The sequence below is a fragment of the Eublepharis macularius genome, chromosome 7 (assembly GCF_028583425.1).
Source record: "Eublepharis macularius isolate TG4126 chromosome 7, MPM_Emac_v1.0, whole genome shotgun sequence".
NCBI lineage: Eukaryota > Metazoa > Chordata > Lepidosauria > Squamata > Eublepharidae > Eublepharis > Eublepharis macularius.
The window spans coordinates 120,083,047-120,107,682 of NC_072796.1; the positions used below are offsets into that span (position 1 = coordinate 120,083,047).

Below are 24,636 nucleotides of genomic sequence, written 5' to 3' on the forward strand. Positions count from 1 at the left end.
CCCAGGCCAGTTTGGCTAGAGATCCTACTGGTGTTTCGACATCTTCTGGGCATGGAGTAAGGGTCAGTGTGTGTGTTTGTGGAGGGGGGGGAGGTATTTGTGAATTTCCTGCATTGTACAGGGGGTTGGACTAGATGGCCCTAAATGTTCCTCAGCCCTATGATTCTATGATTCTGTCACTAGATATCTTTACATTTTAAAATCCTATGTTTGATAGCATGCACCATGGTTCTGATCCTAACTGGGCATGTGATTGTGTTACGTATGACACATCCCGGAGGGGACCCCAGACCCCGCGTGTGCGTCATAGATACCACTTCTTTCTGCCCAATGGGGACCCAAAGCAGCTTACATCATTCTCTTCTCTTTCATTTATCTTCACAACAACCCAATGAGGTGGGTTAGGCCGAGTTTGTGCAACTGGCCCACTGTGCGTTTCCATTAAGCTAGCCACTATATCACACCAGGTCTCTCCATAATGCCTGAAGTAATAAAACGTGTATTTTCATTGATAAATTCTGACAAGAACAATTATATTTGAACATTTCTTTGGTCCATTGTCTCTTCTTGGTCTGGATGTGTGTTTTCATTCTGTTTTGGAGTCACTGGTTCAGATCTTCCCTAGCAGAGGTGATTTTCTTCAGTGGAAGGAAACTTTTCCCAGCGTTCTTTTATCAGGCGAAGTCTCCTGTTGCAAGAAAGTGCCTCTGCTAGCGGAACAGATGCAGAGGGATCCAAATCACTGCTAATTACACCGGCCTCAAATTCACATCACTCTGGGGATAACTCATTTTCTCTGTCTGCTACATTCAGGTAGGAGTTGTAATCCAAACCACCCCTTTAGACTACTGGTCCTATTTTAAAGACAGTCACAGGTCTCAGATTCAGAAGTATATTACACTGTTCTATTGCTTTCTTGATGGGAGCTATCACTTTGAGACAAACTGAAATCCTAGTCTAAAGGATTGGCATGGAGCTGGAACAACAATGCCCCATTAGCCTTCACATATCTCACCAGCTATTGGAATCTGTAATCTTCCCCACAGATAACGAGATTAATAGAATTAGAACTTCTATTGCCCTTTCCTTCACACCAACAGACATTGTGCAGCTAGAAATGGAGCAGGAAGCTATGCTACACGTTGTAAATACTGTATCAAGAAAGCGGAAGAAAGCTGCTTTAGAAAAAGAACTTTCATTCTTCCAACACCTTTGGGGTTGACATTTCAAATTCAAATGGCATGCTCAAGCTTAAGTTCATGTTATGAATTTATCATATCTCATATTGTGATAACAAAGATCATTGTCCAAATTCCATCCCTATCGACTACTACACATTGTTGAAAGTTCTTTTACACCTAACATACATTAGACTGGTTTATTCTGTGAAGTCCTATTCCACCCTTGCTTCTGAAGCAACTGTGTCATTAAACAGATTATAACCATTTTTAAAAGGATGGTTAATCTCACAACACATCTGGTTAGGCATACTGTCCCATAGTTGCCTCTAAAATACATTCAATAATATTTATTATCTGTGCAGGCAATGATGGGGGCAGAAAGGAAGATGGCACACACTTGCAAAGTCTCAGAAATTTATTTCAAAGCATACCCAAAAGATTATCAGAAGGCAACATAGAAAATGTAGATATGGTATCAATGAGCAAAGAGTTGAAGGAGTTCGGGAGTCTATTTTTTAAAAATGGAATATGATGATGCAGGTTTAAAAAATTATGTATGAGGTAGAAAAAGTAGATAGAGGTAACTTTTTCTCCTTCTTCCATAATCGTGGAACACATCAGCAGCCAATTGCTTTTTAGCTCAAAGAGGAATTAACTTGTGGAACTCAGCGCCACAGGATATAATGATGGCTTTAAAAGGGAATTAGGTGGCTTTAAGATCAGACAAATGCATAGATGATAGTTCCAGCAGAAGCCGTTAGCAAAGACAAATAAATGAAACCTGCACATTCTGAGGCATTAATTCTCTAAATATCAGTGATGAGGACACCATACCATGTGTGTAGGCCTTTCCAGGGATATCTAAATTGGTCACAATGTAAAACAGGATATTGGACGAGAGGGATCATTGATCCAATTCAACACAGCGGTATCTCATGTTAGAGAACGCAAAATACTTCACATAGATCTTGTGGTACTCTTTAAAAATAATGCTGTATATATTATCATCACCAGGCCCAGAGATAATGGTTTGCCTAAGGCCACCAAGTACAATTTAAAACCATTCCTAGCTCAGTCTCTTGGTCACTAAGCTAGTCTAACCTCAAACTAGCTTATTGTGATTTTCAGGCAGGTACCACAGAAAGGGGCCTCTCCTTGGTAAGTAGCGCCAGAGGGAAGAATATAAAATAACTTATATACTGTTCTTCTAGACAGATTAGTGCCCCACTCAGAGCAGTGAATATACAATCATATTGACCAGAAACAGGTCTCCGAGGCCTCAGATAGAGGCCAGGAAACAATTTTCTCCAATCCAGTTTGGCCAGGGATCTTGGAGGTTTTTTTGCCATCTTCTGGGCATGGAGCAGGGATCACTGGGAGAGTGTGGGGGGGGGGGGAGGTAGTTGTGAATTTCCTGCATTGTGCAGGGGGTTGGACTAGATGACCCTCGGTGTCCTTTCCAACTCTACGACTCTATGATTCTATTCTATGACTTTCCTGCTTCTAGCGGAGATTGTTTTTATTTTAAAATGGAGAGACCACTTGGGTACTTGGGCATGCAAAACATATGTTCTAACACTGATTTAATGAGGTATACAATACAGCTACCCTTTTTACATGCCTCCTTCCCGCATAGCTTATGGTTAGATTTTGTGGAACCATTCCACATGAGCATAGGAAGCTGCCTGGCAATAAGTCAGTCCATAAGTCAATATCATCCACTGTGACTTGCAGTGGCTGTCCAGGGTCTCTGAAATAGGTCTTTCACGTTATCTACTACTTGATCTTTTGAACTGGAGATGCCAGATATTGAACCTGGACACACAAAGCAGATGTTCTACCACTGAGCCATGGCCTCAACCACGAATTTCCACTAATGGTGGTGTTTTCCTCTGGCTCAAAGTGTCTTCTGACAATGCAAGAGGTGTTCCGCCATTGGAATCTCACCCACTATATGTTTATCAAAGCCTTTTTCAATATAAAGTTAAACCAGCAATGATGGTGAGTTCTATTCTGTAAGGCAAGTTTGGTACCTGGCTGGCTGCTGTGGAAAACAAGTGTAAGGAAGATAGCTGGGAAGAAAAGGAAAATCTGGTTCTTATTGCTAGCCATCACTGCTGTTACTGCACAAATACTTGTAACAAATAAACAGAGTTTTAACAAGCTGAAGTTTGATTGGTAGCTGCATTATTTACCTTGTCCTGAAGTTCGTAGGATGAGGATGCCCATCATATAATGATAAATAATCATATTCTTCTTCTAGAGCAAAAGACTGAAATACTATCTGTATTCTATTTCTTTCTTCTGCAATTATTACCCATGTACAGTTTGCACCATTTGGATATCCATATGGGAAGCCAGGGCTTTCTATAGTACCATTAAGTCCTTTTAAAGTTCCACCACAAGTATAAATAAACCCTGAAAAAGAAACAAAACAAAGAGTAAATTAGACAGTTACAGACATAAATATACCAACATGTAAAGGTGTGAATGAAATACATAGCTCAAATTCACATTTCAATTCCAATACAGATGGCCCCATCTGTTTAGTACTGGTTAACCAAGAAGATTTAGCCTTATATAAAACATTAAAACATAATAATAAGTGCAATATAAATACAACTAACAACCTGATCCAGTTCATTGACTTGACTATCAGCATCATACCTCCCTATCCAGTGCTGGATATCCAGTGCTGAATATCACAATATCCAAATATTGTGATGCTAGGATACAGTGAGCCATGACCTGGATAGCCCAGGTGAGCCTGATTTTGTCAGTTCTCAGAAGCTAAAGAGGGTCAGCCTTGGTTAGTAATTGGATGGGAGATCTCCAAGGAAGATCAGGGTTGCAGAGGCATGCAATGGCAAACCTCCTCTTCTAGTCTTTTGCCATGGAAACCCTACCATGGGTCGCCATATGTCCGTTATGAACTGAGGGTACTCTCCATGACATGGTACAGTGAATTTAGCTTTGACTGTCATTGTGGTGTAATTTTTAGACTTTAGGACTAGATATTGGGAGACCCGGCTTCAATTGCTAGCTCGGAGCAAAATAAGGCATATGATGGGAGTTTCATATTCCCGTTTATTTCCACAGGGCAAAAAGACTTCCTGGGGCCATTTCAGGCTGGGGAAATGATGTGGGGGAGGCTCGAAACTTCCCAGTATGCCACAGTGCTGATCTCAATCAGATCCCTGCAAGCCTTCAAATAATATTTGATACATTGAACTCCCAGCTCACACTGGGTCTGGCCCCCAAACTTATGGAGCTTGAAGCTTATGGGGTAATCCTGGGCTAGTCACTCTCTCTGTCTCTAGTTCACAGAGTCATTGTGAGAGTAAGGGCCAAGCTACAAGTGACCAATGACACTTGAACGGCAAGCGTATTTCTCCCTGTTCACTTGCCCTCCACTTGCTCTCCATTCGATCCACTTGCCGTTCAAGTGTCATTGGTCACATGTAGCTTGGCCCTAAGATAGAGGAGAGAATCATGTTTGCTGCCTGGAACTCCTTGGAAGAAGAGTGGAATAAACACATGAGATGGACACAGAGGGCTGCTTAATATCATAACATTTGCTACTCCTTGAGTATGTTTAAGAATGACTAATGCTTAGGGTCACCAACCTCCAGGTGAGGCCTGGAGATCTGTAATTACATCTGATTTCCAGTTGACAGAGATCAGCTCCCCTGGAGGAAACAGCTGTTTTGGAGGGTGGCTGTACCCAGGAGGTGGCAATCCTACGAATGCTGCTGTTCTGGTTATATACATGTTATTAGACAAAACAAGGACTTGTTTCCTGGCACAAAATTTGGTGGACAGAAGCAATTCTATCTAGAGAACACAATTAGCCCTCCTCCTGCAGACCAAAATGCCCCCTAAAATGCTGCTTCTAGGGGATGGAGGATATCAGGAATAGCTTGAGGGGGGGTCTCTGAGGTGACACCCCCCCCAAGCTATTCAGGTGAAGGTGAGTGAAAATCAGAAAAACTGTCTTCTTTTCTATCCATAAAACCTTAAGGAAGGATCCAAGTCCAGATCTTCCTTGTCCTTACAAACCAACTAAATATTTTGACTGAATTCCACCATGCATGTATCTAATTTTAATAAGGAAATACATTTTGGGCATCCCAGTCTCAAACGGGGATGGAGATCAGTGGTCTTATTTCCCCATGGATTTAAGATCAGGGTGTTGGTATTGTGCGAGTCTTCCTCGGCTCATGCAATTTAAATTCTGACTGAAGCCAACCATTTCTTCTCTGTATGCTTCTGCGAAGGATAGAGCACTACATCTGTTTTCCCCCTTGTAATACTAACACTTTGAAAACTGTTTTCTTCGAGTCCTGTTGGCATGATGAGCCAAGCTCCGCTGGGGTTACACCTTAAGTCCACTTCAAAAACACAGGTTAGAGCAGAATGCTGTGACCTAGTTGTTAAATAGAGTTTTCCAAGTAGAAAGTAGAGCACATTATGCCAGTGAACACTGGATACTAATAGGTTTCTTAAAGTGTTATTATTAAGGAGTAAAACCCTAAACAGTTTGAAACCTGATTGCCAAAGAGATTGCCCTTTTCTTCATGTCGTACCCCTGCAGTCAAGATAAACAATTATTAACTCTTACGACAAGGGAAAGACTTAAGTTTTCATAAGGAGTCCGTTCTTGTCTTTGCAATTCAGTTCCTACTTCCTTGGCCCATTATAGATGAAATTTACAAAGCTACCTCTGTGTGATACATAAATTGCTTGATTGGATTTTTTACTCCATATTATCGAGCATCTCAGAGTGAAACAACAGATATTGCATAGATTAACTACCACAGGCAAGGATTTCCTGCCACTTCACATGTTTTTGAGCACAACACTTTTCAACAGCCATCCATGTTAATGTTTTTATTATTTATTTCCAAAATGTACATCCCTCTTCACCATCTACAAATGTGATTAACAAATGAAAGCAAAACATCAGAAAACACACTATTAAAAATTAACTCCAAAAGTAAAATACATATAAAGAAACACAAAACCAACAATGAAAACAGAGTAGGAAGGAGGGCTCATTGAGAGACCACCAAAGGAAACCAAGCCTTCACCTGCTGGCAGAAGACAGCTGCGAATGGGATGTAAACCATTGCCCTTTGATTTTACTTATTTAACCCGTTTATAATGCACCTTTCCAGGGCTTTTTTTCTGGGAAAAGAGGTAATAGAACTCAGTGGGTTGTCAGCATGGGGGAAACTCCTGGAGGAAGGTGGTGCCCCTGGTACCACATGCACATGTGCAAAGTGTGCATACATTCCCAGGACCATGCAATGACATCACTTTGGGTCAGCTGGAACAAGGGGGCAGTTTTTTAAAGTTTAAATTGCCCTTTGAGAAAATGGTCACATGCACGGAGAGCGATCTAAACTCCCCTCTGTCTGGAGATCAGGGGGCGGGGCCACCAGCCATGTGACCATTTTCAAGAGGTGCCGGAATTCCGTTCCACTGCATTCCAGCTGAAAAAAAGCCCTGCACCTTCCACCTTAAACCAAAATAAAAGAGACAGCTATCCAGGCACGGAGAATTCAGTCCTTAATTGCTCCCTTATGGGTATTCTTTGCCATCTATACGAGTTAGTGCCAGGGTATGGGGCCATCCTCTTCCAGTGCATCAAGCACAACAGGCCTTACCAAGGGAAGGGGAGGAAAGAATAAACCTTTTCCTGCATGGCCCTTTTCAGGTTGCAATGCATTAAATCCCCAGAAAGGTAGAGGAGAATCAATGCTTTCCCCATAGAACTTTCAAACCTACCCACATTCTGCAGACTATCAAAATGGCAAGGGTGAGGGGAGGAAAGGGAGTTGGTTTTCAAGACTTCTAGGATTATTGGGGTTAGGGTTGCCAGCTCCTGGTTGGGAAACTCCTGGAGATTTGGGGGGTTATGGTTGCCAGGTCCCTATTCCCTGCTAGCGGGAGGGTGGGTGGCACCGTGTGCCTGGCAGTACTCTTTGTGTGTGTGTGTGTGTGTGTGTGCACTCCCAGCACTTGCAGCACTTCATACAGTGCAAATTCAACCCATTTGGGGCTAAAATTGGCCCCAGAGAAGTCTGGGAGCACATCCATGTAAGAGAACTGCTTTACGGCGTACCCTTTCTAATCTGATGGTGGGACATGTTCAGAATCTCTAATCCCACATCTAATTCTATCTTCTGTTCAGGAAAGGCACCTGTGAAAGTATGACATCATCAGATTGTACAAAACACGAATATGAAGAACAAAACCAAAGGTTTAATTCACAGCGGGAAGAAGCATTAACTCTTAAAGAGCCCAGTTCCTATGCCTTAGTTGCAGTGCAACGTTCAGTCATTACAAATTAAATGTCTCTATGAAACAAATCTTGAAAACTAATCCAGGGGATATTTAGCTATGCCTCTTAAATCATGCTTAAACTGCCCACGTGCACAACTTTCAGAATTCAGTAGAGAAGCTGACCTAACAAGAGCCAGTTTTGTTATGGCACACAGTATCACTTGTGCTAAATGTCTGTATACTGATAGAGAATTTGTCAAGAAGCACGTTTCTGAAGCAGTTGCAGAGCCAAACAATACTAGACGACAAATTCCAATGTCACACCGCTCAAGAGAGATGCATCTCCAAAATCAGAGCGCAAGATGTAAATAAGATACAAAACGACCTGTGGAGCTCTCCAGCATTCAGCCTAGCTCTTGGATCTACACATGGGCAGAATAAACCACAACTTGCAATCTTTGTCTACTTTGTTCCAATAGTTATAACTGTAAAAGGAAATTTTGGACTTGGTGTCAGAAGCAGAAAATTACCCATGGTATTGATGTAAAGAATGTACTCGATAAAGCATTGACAGATGCTAGCGTACCATTGGAGAATTTGTAGTGTTGCAACAGATGGAGCATAAGCAACGGTGGGAAGAAAGACGGGCCTTATTGAACTCTTGATCTCAAATGTTCTGAGTTTCTTCCTGTTTGTTACATCATCCATCATGAATACTGTGTTGGCAAATGTTTCAATTATGTCAATGTTATGAAAACAGTTCTGGCATTTGTCAATGCAGCCACTTTAATGGGAACACTCATCGGTTCAGAGATTTCATCGAAGAGTTAGGTCTAGAAGATAAACCTACTCATCTCTCTTTCCGCTGTTATGAGGCTGTTATCAGCCAACAATGCCTTAAGTAGATTTCAGTAACAGTTGGAGCCTATTACCACTTTCCTTTAAAGAAAAAGAGCTATTGTACAATAAGATGAAGAATGGATACAGGCTCTGAAGTGTTTGTTATGTGGCACCTGCAAACTCTCAACTTGGTACTCCACAGGAAAGCTGAAATTATTTTTGACCTTAAACAAGCAATCTTCAGCTTGCAGAATAAGATAATGCTTCTACAAAAAGACATGGTATCAAGAGACTTCAACTGCTTTCCCCATCTCCAGAATAGGGTAGCCGTGTCTCCTCAAAGTTAAGTGGTAGATAACAAAATTAAGGCAAATTGCAAGAATTGCTTTGATGACTTTCAGGGCAGGCTGGAAACTTACAGATGTTGAAGATGTTTCTTGAAAACTCTTTTACTATTGATCCAGTCAGTGATGGCTGCCCAATCCAATAAACAATGGCTACAGAAATACCCACTGTAATAATGGAAGCATAAGATCCCAGAAGGACCAGGCTCTAAATATGATGCATATATTAACAACAACAACAAAAACAAACAACATTCAATTTATATACCACCCTTCAGGACAACTTAACCCCCACTCAGAGTCGTATACAAAGTGTGTTATTATTATCCTTACAACAATCTCCCTGAGAGGTAGGTGGGGCTGAGAGAGCTTTGAGAAAGCTGTGACAGACGCAAGGTCACCCAGCTGACTTCAAGCGGAGGAGTCCAGCCACTCTTAACCACTACACCAAACTAGCTCTCAGGTTAGTGTCAACAACTGTGTTTTGGAAGAAACTGTGAGGAGCAAAGTACCCTTAATTAAAGAAAAGCAGTGTGCAATTTATTTCAAGTTTTGGCACAAGATACTACAGTCAATGACTGTACTCTTATGAAGTTTGTTAAATCTATATGTCTGGCAACACTTACAAGCAACTAAGTAGGCTTGCCGCCACCACCTGCCAAGACACCTTTCAAAAGTCTCCACAAGGGTTGCAAAGCTTTATTGAAAGAGTCTAGTATCATGATCTTATGATGAATATCTTATGATGGACATTGTCAGGAATAAAGCACCATAAAAGCATAGATACATATATCATTCCCAGGCTAGTGCTTCTCCCCAACCCCTTTTCTGCTGGGAACTATCTGCACAAGGGAGGATAAAGCCTCCAAGGTCACACAGACTCCTTTCTCAGCACTAGGAACCATCTAGTGAAAACAGGCAGTTCATGGGAGAAGCTACAAGACATAATTAAACATTGGAATTTCCATCCCTCCCTCCTGCGTGGGTGTGGCAGATGCTAGCATCCTGACATCCTAATGCCCCAAGAGTCTTTTCCATCCTGGTTTGTCTGGATACTTCCTGTGAAAGTCTTTTTATTAGTTTAGGGGCTTGAATGTCAGTGGATTTAACCCATTCAGCCTTTTGGAGAAGTATTTCCTTTGGACGAGATAGTACAGCACTCCCTGCTTCAGTTTAGAGTCCAACATAAATTCGATTTCATGGTGTGGCTGTCCTTCCACCATAATAGGAGGAGGTGCTGCCAGTTCTGGGTGCCACTTACTGGGTCCTGGGTCCTTTTTCAGAAGGCTGAAATGGAACACTGGGTGTACCTGTTTCAGATTTTTAGGTATTTCCAGCTCCACAGTAATGTCATTAATCAGATGGATCACTTTGAATGACCCTACACACTTCCAACTTAATTTCTTGCTTGGCTGATTGCTTCTTAGGTTCTTCGTAGATACATACACACTATCCCCCACCTTCAATTCCCAGGTGGGAGATCTCCTCTTATCTGCTTAATATTTATCGTCCAGTTTAGCTTGCTCCAAGGTTTGCTTTATAATGTCCCATTGTTTTATGATGTCAGTCCACCATTGCTGTAAATCACTCCCCTTCCCAGCTGAGTCAGGTTCTAATAAGGGCATGGGCTTTCCTTCAAACCCTTGTGTAACTTTAAAGGGGGTGGCTCCAATAGAACTGTGTACACTGTTGTTGTAACACTACTCTGCAAAAGGAAAAAAGTCCGCCCAATTATCCTGTTGGTAATTGATATAACACATCTCAAAAATTGTTCTAAAATCTGATTTAATCTTTTGCTTTGTCCATCTGACTCTGGATGATGGGAGGATCTTAGTCCCTGTTTGATTCCAGTTACTTTCAGCAGCTCCCGCCAGAAGGTGGCAACAAACTGGGGCCCCTTGTCAGAGATCATCTTGCTTGGAAAAGAATGCAAATGCACTACATGTTGCATAAACAAGTTGGCTAGTTTCTTTTCTGTGGAGATTTTAGAGCAGGCAACAAAACGGGCTTGCTTAGAAAATAGATCCACAATCACCAGAATTACTGTCTTCCCCTTGGAAGGGGGAAGGTCTGTGATGAAATCCGTGGAAATGGTAGCCCAAGGTCTGGAAGGAGTCTCTAAAGGCTGCAGAAGGCCAGGCAGCTTCCTCTCTCTTTTCTTTCCCATCACACATACTTGACATGTGGACACATAGTGAGAAACATCCCTCCTCATTCCTAGTTGCCAGAATTGTTGTTGCGTTAAGTGGAGGGTTTTAACAAATCCGAAGTAGCCAGCTGTTTTGTCATCATGGCACCATTTTAAGATTCCCCCTGCAGGGTTTCTGGAATATATAAACACTCTTGACAACACCAACATCCATTTCCCCCTCTCACCAAAAGTTCCTGTAACGGTAGCTCCCCCTCCTTTTCTGTTTCCGCCTTCACCCTGTCTAACCAAGAATCAGGCTGGGACAGAAGGGGGCGGCAAACCTGATATCATGTTACAACTCCTCCCAGCTGGGCTAGTGTAAACATAGAATCTATGCTCTCCTCCCTCTGACTGTCATGTTGGGGAAGGCGAGATAGTGCATCCGCCAAGAAATTTGATTTCCCAGGAAGATGCGTAAGGGTGAACTGAAACTTAGAGAAAAACTCCGCCTACCTAAGTTGCTTTGCTCCCAATTTTCTGGGTGTATGCAGAATTTCCAAATTTTTATGATGTGACCATATCTTGAAGGGTACTTTTGCTGCTCGAGCAAATGCCTCCAAGCAGAGAGTGGCAGCTTTACAGCTGGAGCTTCTTTCTTCCACATGACCAGTTTCAGTCTCTGAGAATTTCTTTGAGACATAAGCACAAGGATGCAGTTTCCCATCAGAGCCCTCTTGCAAAATCACTCCACCCATGGCCACGTCACTAGAATCCACTTGTACAATGATTTTTTTATTTTCATCAGGATGGCACAGGACTGGCTCAGAGGTAAATAGTTCTTTCAACCTCCCAAATGCTCGTTGGCACTCCCTATCCCAATTTAGTTTAGCTCCTGGCTTTGTATCCCCTGCCCTCCTCCCCATGATTTTTAATAAATCAGTTAGAGGGAGGGCAGTTTTGGCAAAATTCTTAATGAAAGGTCTATAGAAGTTTGCAAAGCCCAGGAATGATTGCAATTGGCATCTAGTTTTTGGAGCCTCCTTGACAGCTTGCATTTTACCGGGGTCCATTCCTAACCCATTGTCTGATACTCTGTACCCCAAAAAGTTAAGTTCCTTCTTGTGAAATTCACACTTAGATAGCTTTGTATACAATTAATTCTAGTGAAGGATAGTCAGTGCTTCTCTGATTAACTTGACATGTGGTTCATAATCATCATTATAAATTAATACGTCATCCAAAAAACCCAGTACCCCTTTGTAAAGATGCTTGTACAATGCTTCATTAATTAAAATCAAGAAGACCCCAGGTGCTCCTTGGAGTAGAAACAGCATGACCAGATACTCAAACTGGCCTAAAGGGGTATTGAATGCTGTTTTCCACTCATCCCCTTCTTTGATCCTCACTCTGTAATAAGCATCCTTTAAGTCCAGTTGAGTGAAGATCTTCACTTTGGAAACCACCCCCAACAGATCTCGAATGAGGGGGAGGGGATACGCATTTGACATGGACACTGCATTTAGTCCTCAATAAACTATACAGTGCCTTAACCCTCCATCTTTCTTTTTGCAAAACAATACTGCCGGAGCATGGGGGGGAGCTCGTCGGACGAATGAAGCCTGTTTGCAAGTTCTTGTTAATATGCTATAGGAGCATGCTCCGCAGTGCTCACAGAATACAACTTTCCCTTTGAAAGGCTGTGCCCCGGGATTAATTCAATTGCATAGTCAGTGGGGCGGTGTGGAGGAAGCTCATTAGCCTTCTCCTCTTCAAAGACTTGACTTAAATCATGGTACTCATGTGGGATCTCTGCAAGTTCCTCCCTGGTCAGGTACACCACCTCCTGGCATGGAATGTGGAGTGGGTCCCCAGCGAGTAGTCCATACATGATTCTGGCATTCATAAACGCCCTGCCTTCCATTGCACATATGGATCATGGTCACATAGTCATAGGTGCCCAATACCACTGGAAACTTGGCAGCGGCACTGATAATAAAGGTTCTCTCTTCCCAATGGCTTCTCATTCCCACTGAGGTTAACTCAGTCTCATAGTTACATGGGGTTCCTTTCATAGGAGAACCATCCATTTGCTCAAATTGTTGTGGCTCTGATAATTATATCAGATCCAGTCCGAAACCTGTGGCAAAGAGCAGGGGAGAGTAGGTCTCGGCTGCCTCCAGAGTCAATCAGGGCTCAAACTCTGATGCGAGTTCCCCACCTTGGATGCATTAGGGTAATGGGGATAACAAACAAAGCTCCTTTTGGTCTCACCATAGGCTGCGGCACTGATGCTTCTTGGACAAATGGCCTAATACCAGCTGTGTTATCAGATTCTGAAGTGGAATGCATCTTATGCATTACAAGTTCCTATGAACTACCTCACTAGAACCATTCCCTGTTTGGTGCAGCCTACTTACTCATGATAAGAAATCTTCCTCTTCCCCCTTTCTGGTACCTCACTGTTAAATCCCCTATGGAAAATTCTGTTGCTACTTATTATTTAAATCTAACTGAATTCGTTAACTCCATAAAAGCCTCTGGGACATGCTTGGTTCAGATATCTCTTCTCAGAATGAAGTTTAAATTACTCATGAAGAATAATGTTAATTATTTACATGTCTTGTGTCTCAAGGTCGGGGATAGAATTCTCAGATTTTGGCAGACAAGTGGGGTCCGTGGTTTTTAGGTTTTGTGTTTTTTAAAGGAAGCAAACAGCTGCCTCTGTAAATAACAGCCACCTCTATACTGCCTTGGTCATGCCACACCTGGAGTATTGTGTGCAGTTCTGGAGGCCTCACTTCAAAAAGGATGTGGACAAAATCGAAAGGGTGCAGAGGAGAGCAACAAGAATGATCAGGCGTCTCGAGACTGAGCCCTACGAGGAAAGGCTGAGAGCCTTGGGAATGTTTAGTTTGGAGAAGAGGCGGTTGAGGGGGGACATGATTGCTCTCTTTAAATATTTGAAAGGCTGTCATTTGGAGGAGGGCACGGAGCTGTTCCAGTTGGCAGCAGAGGGTAGGACCCGAAGCAATGGGCTTAAATTACATGCACAAAGGTACCGGCTGGATATTAGGAAAAACTTTTTCATGGTCAGAGTAGTTCAAAAGTGGAATCAGCTGCCTAGGGAGGTGGTGGTGAGCTCCCCTTCACTGGCAGTTTTCAAGAAGAGGCTGGATGAATATTTGTCAGGGATGCTTTAGGCTGATCCTGCACTGGGCAGGGGGTTGGACTAGAAGGTCTGTATGGCCCCTTCCAACTCTATGATTCTATCATAACATCTGCTCATTTCAACTGGAGAGGCTATAAATGCTACTGACTTCAAATAAGCTCCGGTTCACAGACCGGAACACTACAAAATATTAACCAGTTATCATCAGAACCAGAAGAGTAATTTATGTTTCAAATTTGTTCATTCAGAAGTAATTGGCTAAAGGGATAGTCAGCAGCTATGCTGGTCCTTTAGGGGGGAAAGTCCAAGCAGCTGAAAGATCTGTTGTAAGATGGAAAGCAGAAGGGGAAAAAATGGTGGTCCTTCTATTAACAAAGCTGGAGAATAAATTTTAGATGCTACATTGCTCTCCTCCTTACAAGGGCCCCATGTGTTCCAATTAGCAATAAAGACAGATCCAGATAACTGCTGGCTTTTATATTTTCAAAGGGCAAGCAGCCAGCATTCCTTTATTCCTGCATTCCTTGTTGCAACTTACAATATTTTTGTTCTACCAAGGGACAGACCAAATGTCTACCGATTTTTCACTGGTCTGCAGTAGATACTCAAAAGTTACTGACTTATTCCCTAGCCAATATAGCTCATACTGATTGGCTGGCTGAGAGGGGGAATGACTGTGCTATTGTTAATCAAGTCCTCTTTTCTCTTGGTGATCTTTTAAATACATTTTCAGACACAATCTCTTTCACTCCTCTTGTACGACTATCCCCTTCCTGGGACTTTACCAATGCAACTCTGACCCCCCCCCCCTTCCCAACATAGCCAGAATAAACAAATCACATACAGACCTAAAACATACTTTATAAGACTGCTTCTATTAAGGAAGATGGGGGAAACCAAGAATAGAATTCTGTTTTTCTTTTCTTTTTTTAATGGAACGAAAAACTTTGTATTTCGCAAATTCCCAGGCTAAGCATGTGTTCACAGGAACCCTTTTCATTAATTATAAATGTGTACCTTGCCTATTACAAGAAAACTGGAAAGAGGTCAGGAAAAGAGTCTGCCCACCAAATAAGTCTGCTAAACACTGTTACACAGTTTATATGGTACAGAGAAATTAGTGCTCTGGTCATTCTTGGCTAGAAAATACCAGAGGATGGCAATAGTCAATTATTTCCCCATGAAGCCTTCTTCACAAACACGAGAGCAAGGAGAAGCCATGGAGCAGTGGTAGAGCATATGCATTACATGGAGAAGATACAAAATTCAAGCTTTGGCATCTCCAGTTAAAGAATCTCAGGCTAGGGTTGCCAACCTCCAGGTGGCAGCTGGAGATCTCCCAGAATTACAATGGATCTCTAGGTGACCGAGATCAGTTCCCTTGGAGAAAATGGCTGCCTTGGAAGGTGGACTGTATGGCATTATACCCAGATGAGATCTGTCCCCCTCCCCAAATCCTGCCCTCTCTAGGTTCCACCCACAAAATCTCAAGGATTTTCCCAGCCCAGAGGTGGTAAACCAATCTCAGGCAACAAACCTTTCTCTCCCAAGACAGGGAAGTGGAGCCAAGCACATGGGTCTGCCCCATCACCAGAATATGAGCATAATGTCTATAAGCATGCATGTATATATCACGGGTAATGTTCAAAAACCAGCTTTCCAGATCCTAAGGCTGGAACATTCATACTCCTGGCTCCTGTGGGATATGGGCTCCTGGACTGAGATGTTAGGGGATGCCTCTTGGCCATTGGCTCCCTGGTGGCCTTAACAGTCAGACCACCCCTGCCGATGTAGGGCAGTCAAATAAGGGTCCAAATTAATAGGTCAAATGATTCCCGAGGTCTCTCTATGCTACTGTGTGTATGGGTCAATGGAGAGAGAGAGTCAGGGGGAAAGAAGCATACAGTATAATTTTTGAGGGGAGCAATACCCTCTAGAATGGAGGATTGGGGAATTACAGGGTTGAATAGTCCTCCCTGCACAACAAAAAGCTCCCTGCATGTGAAAAGCTAGACTTGTTATCTCTCTAACATCTAACTTTCCAAGTCCCTGACATGCTTGTTTTCCAAGGACAGGGAGTCTTAACTTTACTTCTTCACTCCAATCCATGAAAAAGCAAAATGGAAACAAAACAAAGCCAAAAATTCTGCAAAGCTGTCCAGAACAGCATAGGCAAGTTGAACAATGATATGCAAACTCATTTGATTTCCATAATCCGTTCTGAAAGTAGATTTGGCAGTTTCTATTTTTAGAATAATGCAGGGTGTTTTAACGCAGATTTCTAGGCTTTCCTTACTTTAAATGGCTCAGATTTTGATGCATCCTCAGTGAAGGAGAATCAGAGTCTAGTCTATGTAGCAAGAGCACCATTGTAGGTTTCAATGGTGAAATGGGAGGAAACAGAAGAGGAGGGTAATTCACGTGAATGGGTAAAGATCTGCTCTTGAATATATTTGGACTGCAAAAGAATGGTGCATTTAAACAGCTTTTGTTGTGATTGTTTCTAATTAGATATATAGAAGCTTTGAAGAATAATTACATATGACCCAAACCATGCGGGGAGGAGTTGGCCCTGCCCAGCAAGAAGCTTGGGATTAAAAAAATCATACCAAACTTGCTTGGTTCACTCCAAACCATGGTTTACAGGATTTGTATTTTGGCTTTCCTTCTGATTTCTAAGCAAACCTCATTTGCTTAGAAGACAGAGCTGCAAACCATAATTTGATCAGCAAATTTTCAGTTCTGGTTTCCAGGAGGTTTGCTGCAAAAAAAAAAAAAAAAAAAAAAGAGGAAGTGAGGTAGTATCCAAGTCCACAATGAAACAGGAAAGGAAGCGTGCAAACCCATAGCACTTCCTTGATTCTCCGAACTATGATTTGGAAGATCAATAATATTATATCTGAATCAAAGTATTGTAGTCTGGGAGCTATACAGGTTTTACAGCTTTGAAAGTATGCTATAGAACATCAAATCAGAGTACAAAAGGAAGATCCCCTGCAGATGCGCTCAGAGATGGAACTAGATACGCTTGAAAATAGAATCCAGCGTACAATTCCATCAAAGTACAAAAGGCATTGCAATGCAAACATGGCATTTCTCTAAATTCCTTAAAGTGGCCACAATGTCATTTCATTTCACTTCCATACTATATGACACTTACAAGGATCTTCAACCATTACTAGATCCAGGTGCAGTTAAGTCAATGTAGAAAACTTCCTCCCTTCAGCAGGTTAATATTGATATTCCCCGGTTTCTCTAATAAAATGATATCAGATGAAACCATTTACATGAGCATGACCACTAAATCCATTGTTTATTAGTTTCTTAAAGGGAAAAAATAGTTAAACACAGAAGTGTCAGAAGATTGACTGTACTAACTCAATCAAAAAGAATCCAGTAGCACCTTTAAGACTAACCAATTTTATTTTAGCTCGAAAGCTTATGCTACAATAAAATTGGTTAGTCTTAAAGGTGCTACTGGACTCTTTTTGATTTTGCTACTACAGACTAACACGGCTAACTCCTCTGGATCTATGTACTAACTCAGTTACCTCATTGTGACTAACACATATTTTGACAGTGTACTAAATTCTTTGCACATTCATGTAAACTAATTGATCTCTCATCATTTGATTACACAACAACATTTCAATGTTTTGCAGCTAAAATGTGACCCAGTTGCAGTGAGAGAATTGCACTGGGTGAGGTGACAGCCTAGGGCCCATTCATGTTTATAGCAAGCCTCACATAGAAACAAGATTGAGTCTTGGATTTACCGCTTTGTACTAAGGTATAAAGAAGATCTGGTTGGAAGAGTATAACTCTGTAATGGATCTAGGGTTGCGAGCTCCAGGTTAAGAATTTAGGGGAATTTTGGGAAGGATAGGGGTTTGGGAAGAGCAGGGACCTCAGCAGGATATAATGCCATACAGTCCACCCTCCAAAGGACTCATTCTCTCCAGGGTAACTGATCTCTGTTGCCTGGAGATCAGTTGTAATTCAGGGAGATCTCCAGCCACCATCTCCAGCCACCTAGAGATAGCTGTGCCCCTACAAAGGGTATCTACCACCTAGCCTTTGCCATATATTTCTGGAGATGGTTGGGTAGTGGTTCCCAGAGGAATCTGCTGTTATATATCTTTTTAAAATCTGCTGCTGTATTGTTTGTTGTGTGTTTTTAAATATTTAAGGAGTTTTATTGGTTTTAAAGGTATTTGTATTTTATATTAGTGTATTAGTTGTAATCCGCCCTGAGCCTGCTGATGTGGGGAGGGTGGAATATAAATCAAATCAAATAAATAAAAATAAATAAATAAAATAAATCTGGAGGTTGGCAACCCTAAATGGATCTGGTGTGATTAATTGTAAGCCTCGCCAGAGAAAAAGGGAGGAATTCATATATTTATTTAGAAAATTTTTATGCCGCCTCTCCAGAAATCTGCCCAAGGTGGCTTACAAAATAAAAAACTCAAACATTAAAAGATATTAAAATTCAGCATTAAAAACTGAAGCAACTTGGTAGTTTTTTAATGCCTGGGAGATTATGATGTCTTGAGGACTTTGAAACATTGGAGACAAACTGTAGGATATCCCTTGCCTGGAAAAGTGGGATGGATTTTTTTCCCTTTGATATATCAGATGAAGCAAATACTCAGTACACCGAAAAGTCATCTTCAACCTAAGGCTCTTTATGTGAAGCAGGGTGGCTCTACCTTGTGAGCTGTTGTATGCTTCACAGCCATCTCACAGGACAGCAAATGGAGGCTTTTTTCAAGTGACAGTAATACATCAAGCAGGTTGCACTGTGCAGTTTTTGTAGATACTCGGAATCAGACGCACAGTCTCAAAACTGGATTCTTTACAGCCAATGCCATATCTTAGGGCTTTCATGTGTTGCCCTGCAGCTGGGATGGGGGCTGCCAGATGTTGGGATCCAGCTCCCTGCCCTGGATGGGACACCACTGGCAACTTTGCCAGTGGTAAAGAGTCTGGGTGTGCTCCTGGATGCCTCCCTATCGATGGAGGCCCAGGTCACGGCGGTTGCCAAGTCTACATTTTTCCATCTTCGTCAGATCAGGCAACTTGCCCCCTACCTGACGCCCCAGGACCTGGCTACAGTGATCCATGCAACCATCACCTCCAGGCTAGATTACTGTAACTCACTCTACGCTGGGCTACCCCTGGGCCTGATCCAGAAACTACAACTGGTCCAGAATGCGGCGGCGCGTGTCCTGACTGGTATACCTTACCAGTCACACATCACACCTGTCCTGTGCCAGCTGCACTGGCTTCCGGTTGAATTCCGAATCGGGTTCAAAGTGTTGGTTCTTACCTTTCAAGCCCTGAGCGCGTTGGGACTGGCATATCTTCTGTACGTTCCCCGGAGATCGCTTCGATCAGCGAATAAATATTTACTTGTGGTCCCCGGCCCTAAGGAAGCCCGCCTCGCTTCAACCAGGGCCAGGGCCTTTTCAGTCCTGCCCCCAGCCTGGTGGAATGCTCTGTCCCAGCGGGACATATTATCGTTCCGCCGGGCCTGTAAGACAGAGCGGTTCCGCCACGCGTTCGGTGATTGAAGGGGGCGGTGCCATGTTGGCCTCCCACCTTTGGGGTGGGGGAGGGTTCTCCCCACCACTGCACTTTGCTAATTTGTTTTATTGTTTGTATATTGATTTTAGTTCTTGTTTTTATCGATTTTAACTGTTCACCGCCCAGAGCCCCTGGGGATGGGCGGTATATAAACTGAAATATAAATAAATAAAATAAATAAATCATGACTGTGTTGGTTCTTAGTAACTCTTCATCAGCTCTGTGAGTTGGAAAATTATTGTGAGTTGGAGAATTATTGTATAGAAGTTAGAGGTTGCAACTAGAGATGGGCACGAACCGCATTACAATAAAAAAAAAATCCACGATAATGGCGATCACGCGATCGTGACCCGGCGGATCATGATCGTCCATGGCCAATGATCCAGCAATCGGGAGAGGCCCTGATCATTGCGTTCGGGCTCGGATCGGGGATCCAGACACTCAGGCGCCAGCAATCTATTCCCCTGGCAACGGAGCCAGGGGAAAGCCTGAGCTCTGTTTGCCCTCCTTCTGTTCCCCTGGAAACTCGAATGGAAGCCCAGCTTTCCTTGATCAGCAGGGCTTCCTTCCAACCATGGAGCAGCAAAAAAGTCACAAGTTGGGAGAAGACACCCAGGGGAGGGAGGGGGGAGGGGGTGTTCTGTAGCCATGGGCACTCCAATCTCATCCCTGCAAACCCTGACAGGCAGCTCAGATGGCCAAACACAGACCTCCTGTGTTGCTGAATGGGACCTGAGAGGAGGCGGCTCGTCGCCGCCTCCCTGTGCCTGCCAGGCCCAGCAGCCACCGCCACCACCCACCTTCCCACATAGCTGGGAATAGCAGCGCAGCCTGCTTTGCCCTCCACGATCCACGGATCGGGAACGGGAGATGCTCGGTGTGGATTGTTAAATCGGGATCGTCGCAAGCGCTGATCCACGATCAGCTGGATCTTTAATTTTTTCGGGATCGTGCCCATCTCTAGTTGCAACTGAGGCCGAGAGTAATTTAGAGATACAAAAATGAATGATGAATTAACAGATATATTACCTATAATTTATTACACGGCCAGGTACTGTACAAGGGATAAAAATAAGATAGGCTTTTCCCACTGGATGACAGTCATAGTGAGGACAGGACATGAGGAGAAAGGAGGAAAAATAAAAAACAAAGAAAGGCTGGTCAGGGAGAAATTATGGCAGGGGCAGAGCTGTGTCTGAAATACTGTATTTACTTAAAAGGAAGATCATATAATCATAGAGTTGGATGGGATCTCTAGGGTCATCTAGTCCAACCTCCTGCACAATGCAGGAAATTTACAACTACCTCCCCCCACACACACATGCCCAATGACCCCTGCTCCAAGCCCAGAAGATGGCAAAACATGGTCAGGATCCCTAGCCAAACTGGCCTGAGGAAAATTGCTTCCTGACCTTAAAGTGGCAATCGGCATTAACCTGGGTATGTAAGAAGGAACTATGAGAACTAAGCACTGATGTTACCCTTCCTGCCCTATGATCTACCTAGGTTCACAGAATCAGCATTGCTGTCAGATGGCCGTCTAGCCTCTGCATAAAAACTTCCAAAGAAGAAAAGCCCACCACCTCCTGAAGAAGCCTGTTCCACTGAGGGACTGCTCTAACTGATAGGAAGTTCTTCCTAATGTTTAGCTGAAAATTCTTATGATTTAATTTCAACCCATTGGTTCTGGTCCAACCTTCTGGGGCAATAGAAAACAACTTGGCACCATCCTTTATATGGCAGCCCTTCAAGTACTTGAAGATGGTTCTCCAAAGATGAAAATGACTCCAAATGTAGGATGACCCACTCACCCAAAAAGGGAGAGAAAAGAATAATTCTGAATTTAAGATGTTCTAATTCTCCATTAGGGTTGCCGTCCTCCAGGTGGGGCCTACAGATCTCCTGGATTTACCTCTGATCTCCAGACTACAGAGATCAGTTCCCCTGGAGAAAATGGTTGCTTTGTGGAGTGGATTTTATGGCATTATACCTCACTGACATCCTTTCTCTCCCCAAACAGCTCCCTCCCCAGGCTCCACCTCCAAATTTCCAGGAATTTCCCAACACAGAGTTTGCAACCCTAACCCCTTTACCTTCTAGCCAGAAGCAGAAGGCACAGGAGCATAGAGAAAAGTTGCAAATAGCTCACCAAGCTGGTGTGTGTTGTGTACTCTTCTCACTGCCTTTGGAACTACTGCAGAAAAGAAAGGAGATGTCAACTGGCTGGTTCACAAAACTTCAAGCAGCTCAACAAGACAACCCGTATGTGGAGGCACATATTCCTCTCTCTGTATCAGTAGCTACCAGGGTGGTAGAAGGAGCCATCGACCAGCTTGCTTGCTGAACTTCAACCTGCTCAGTGAGCCAGATATGGGGGCCACTCCTCTCTATGTTAACAGGTTCTGGAGAAGGTAGGGTTGTGAAATTCAGGTTGGAAAAGTCCTGGAGATTTTGGAGGTGGAGCCTGGAGAGGGTAGGGTTTGGGGAGGGGAAGGGCCTCAGTGGGGTATAATGCCATAGAGTCCACCCTTCAAAGCAACCATTTTCTTCAAGGGAACTGATCTGTGTTACCTGGACATCAGTTGTAATTCCAGTAGATCTCCAGCCACCACTGGAGGCTGGCAACCTTAGGAGAAGGCTTTATGGTGAGAGAGGAGGATGCCCCCAAAGTATATGCCCAAATGGAAGGCAACCCCCATTTTTTGCAAAGCCAGTCAGGAAGAAAAGTTTGTTGTTTGAATCCAGTTGCTTGACTCCAGTAATAACACAAATATTTTGTTTACATTTTGTGGTTTTTATTGTTGTATTGGCTTTGAGTCAGCCCAAGCAGACTTCTGGAAAGGTAACAAAAATTCTCTAATAAATAAATAAATGGAAGAAAGCCATATGCCAGTCAAAGAAAGTCCTGCTCTAGATGTCAATTTCCAGTTCTATAGCTGAACATGTATTTGTAGAGCTTTGTGCTGACTCATCAGAAATGGAAGATAAAAAGACAACCACAGGTCAATGAGTCAGTACTGTGAGGTCAAAGTCTCAAAGCATTAATTTGCTTTGGAGACACTAGGAGGAAAGAATTTGTCTGTAGCACAAGTGTGAAGGCAACAAATGCAGTCCAAGTATGCAGAACAGAAATGTAGGCAAATGAATCTGTTTGTTGAAATAAGCAGAAACCTTTTAGGTAAGGTCCCCCCCCCCCGCACCACACTAGAAAAGGGTAATGTAGGATTAAGTTTTATCCCAAAGTTTGGCAGCATGCATATCGAACTCTTTCACCTGCTCTTATATAACTGCTTCATTAGACTTTGGCCTTTAAATCTTTAATGAGATTTACACAGATACTTCAATAGTAATGATAAAGCATCCACCAAATGCCTCATACCTGGTTATTTGGATTCCAAAAGAAGTATCAGAGAGCTGGTGGATGACAGGATTTTGCAGTGCAGTGAGTTACGTTAGTGAGTTATTTATTTTTTTTAAAAAATCACCCATGATATGGGAGGGGAGCTAATCCCTACTGAAGTGCCATAGAACTACATGGTGTCAAAGGAAAGCAGCAACAAGATTAAACTAGCAGAAAAATACAAAAATAAAATGCTCAAGCATAAGCGAGCTATGATTAAAAAAATAGGAGTGGTTTGAAGTGAACTTCAATAAGATTAGAAAGGGCTTCAATGTCTGGGGACTAGAAAACTCTGGAAAAACAGGGAAGACACACTATTTATAGTTCCAGCCAACAGCAACCAACCTTGTTAGAGAGAGAAGGCAGATTCTCAGTACAATTCGATTTTTTTATAGTCTATGCCTCCTATGCTCATGGTGAGCAGTAGCAATCAATAAATCGTTGGATTATTATTAATAATAATAACGACAGTAACTGTGTATTGTCGAAGGCTTTCACGGCCGGAGAACGATGGTTGTTGTGGGTTTTCCGGGCTGTATTGCCGTGGTCTTGGCATTGTAGTTCCTGACGTTTCGCCAGCAGCTGTGGCTGGCATCTTCAGAGGTGTAGCACCAAAAGACAAGGATCTCTCAGTGTCTGAAGATGCCAGCCACAGCTCCTGGCGAAACGTCAGGAACTACAATGCCAAGACCACGGCAATACAGCCCGGAAAACCCACAACAACCAACAGTAACTGTGCTTATATACCACTCTTCTAGACAGATTAGTGCCCCACCCAGAGGGATGAACAAGTTAGTGTTATTATTATCCCCACAATACTGCTGGGGAGCTGGGGCTGAGAGGAGTGGCTTACCCAAGTCCACTTGCTGAATTCATGGCAGTCCAATCATGGAAGTCAAGCCAGCAGAATACTGGCTCGCAGCCCAACCACTTAACCACTTTGCAAAAGTGGCTCTATACAGTACCCATTAAAAAAGACTACAATGACAATACAAAGTAATAGCACACCTATGCGGGTAAGATAGAGGCAAATACTGAAGGCATTTCAGGACTAGAAACTGAGGTTATCAACTTGCAGGTAGTGACTGGAGATCTCCTGAAATTACATCTAATCTCTAAGCAACAGATATTAGTTCCCTTGGAGAAAATGGCAGGGTTGGAGGATGGAGTCTATGGAATCATATTCCTGCTAAGGTTCCTCCCTTCCCGAATTCCTTCTCCCTCAAGCTCCGCCCCCATATCTCCTAAAATTTCCCAAGGTAGAGCCAGCAATCCAACTAGAAATGTCTGTACCCAGGTGAGTTCTAACAGTACAGACATTTAGTTACAGTAACTTGAGGCAAGTAAACAGGAACTTTCATCTAAGATGAGGTGGGAAATAATAACTGGGTTCCAATACTGAGTCTTTAAGAGGGTTGTTAATTCTGGCTTGGAATATTCCTGGAGATTTGGGGATGGAGCCAGAAGAGAATGGTGTTTGTGGAAAGAAGGGAACTCAGCGAGGTATAATACCATAGAGTTCACCCTCCAAAGCAGCAAAGCAGCCATTTTCTCCAGAGAAACTCTATAGTTTGGAGATCAGTTGTAATTCCAGCAGATCTCCAGGTTTCACCTGGAGGTTGGCAATTAGGCCTTTTGTGCTCGCCAGATGAGTGGTAAGACCTGGATCCTATGAACAAGTTCCATGTGTGCTG

General features: G+C 43.0%; 1 protein-coding gene across 3 annotated transcripts in view; it reads right to left on the reverse strand.

Annotated features, from left to right (window-relative positions):
* CSMD3 (CUB and Sushi multiple domains 3) overlaps positions 1-24,636 on the reverse strand; it is a 922,268-nt gene that overhangs the window by 752,263 nt on the left and 145,369 nt on the right. For all 3 annotated transcript variants that reach the window (XM_054984891.1, XM_054984890.1, XM_054984889.1), the window contains exon 2: positions 3,377-3,599. In XM_054984891.1, the coding sequence (XP_054840866.1) occupies positions 3,377-3,599 (223 nt within the window). The remainder of the gene's footprint in view (positions 1-3,376; positions 3,600-24,636) is intronic.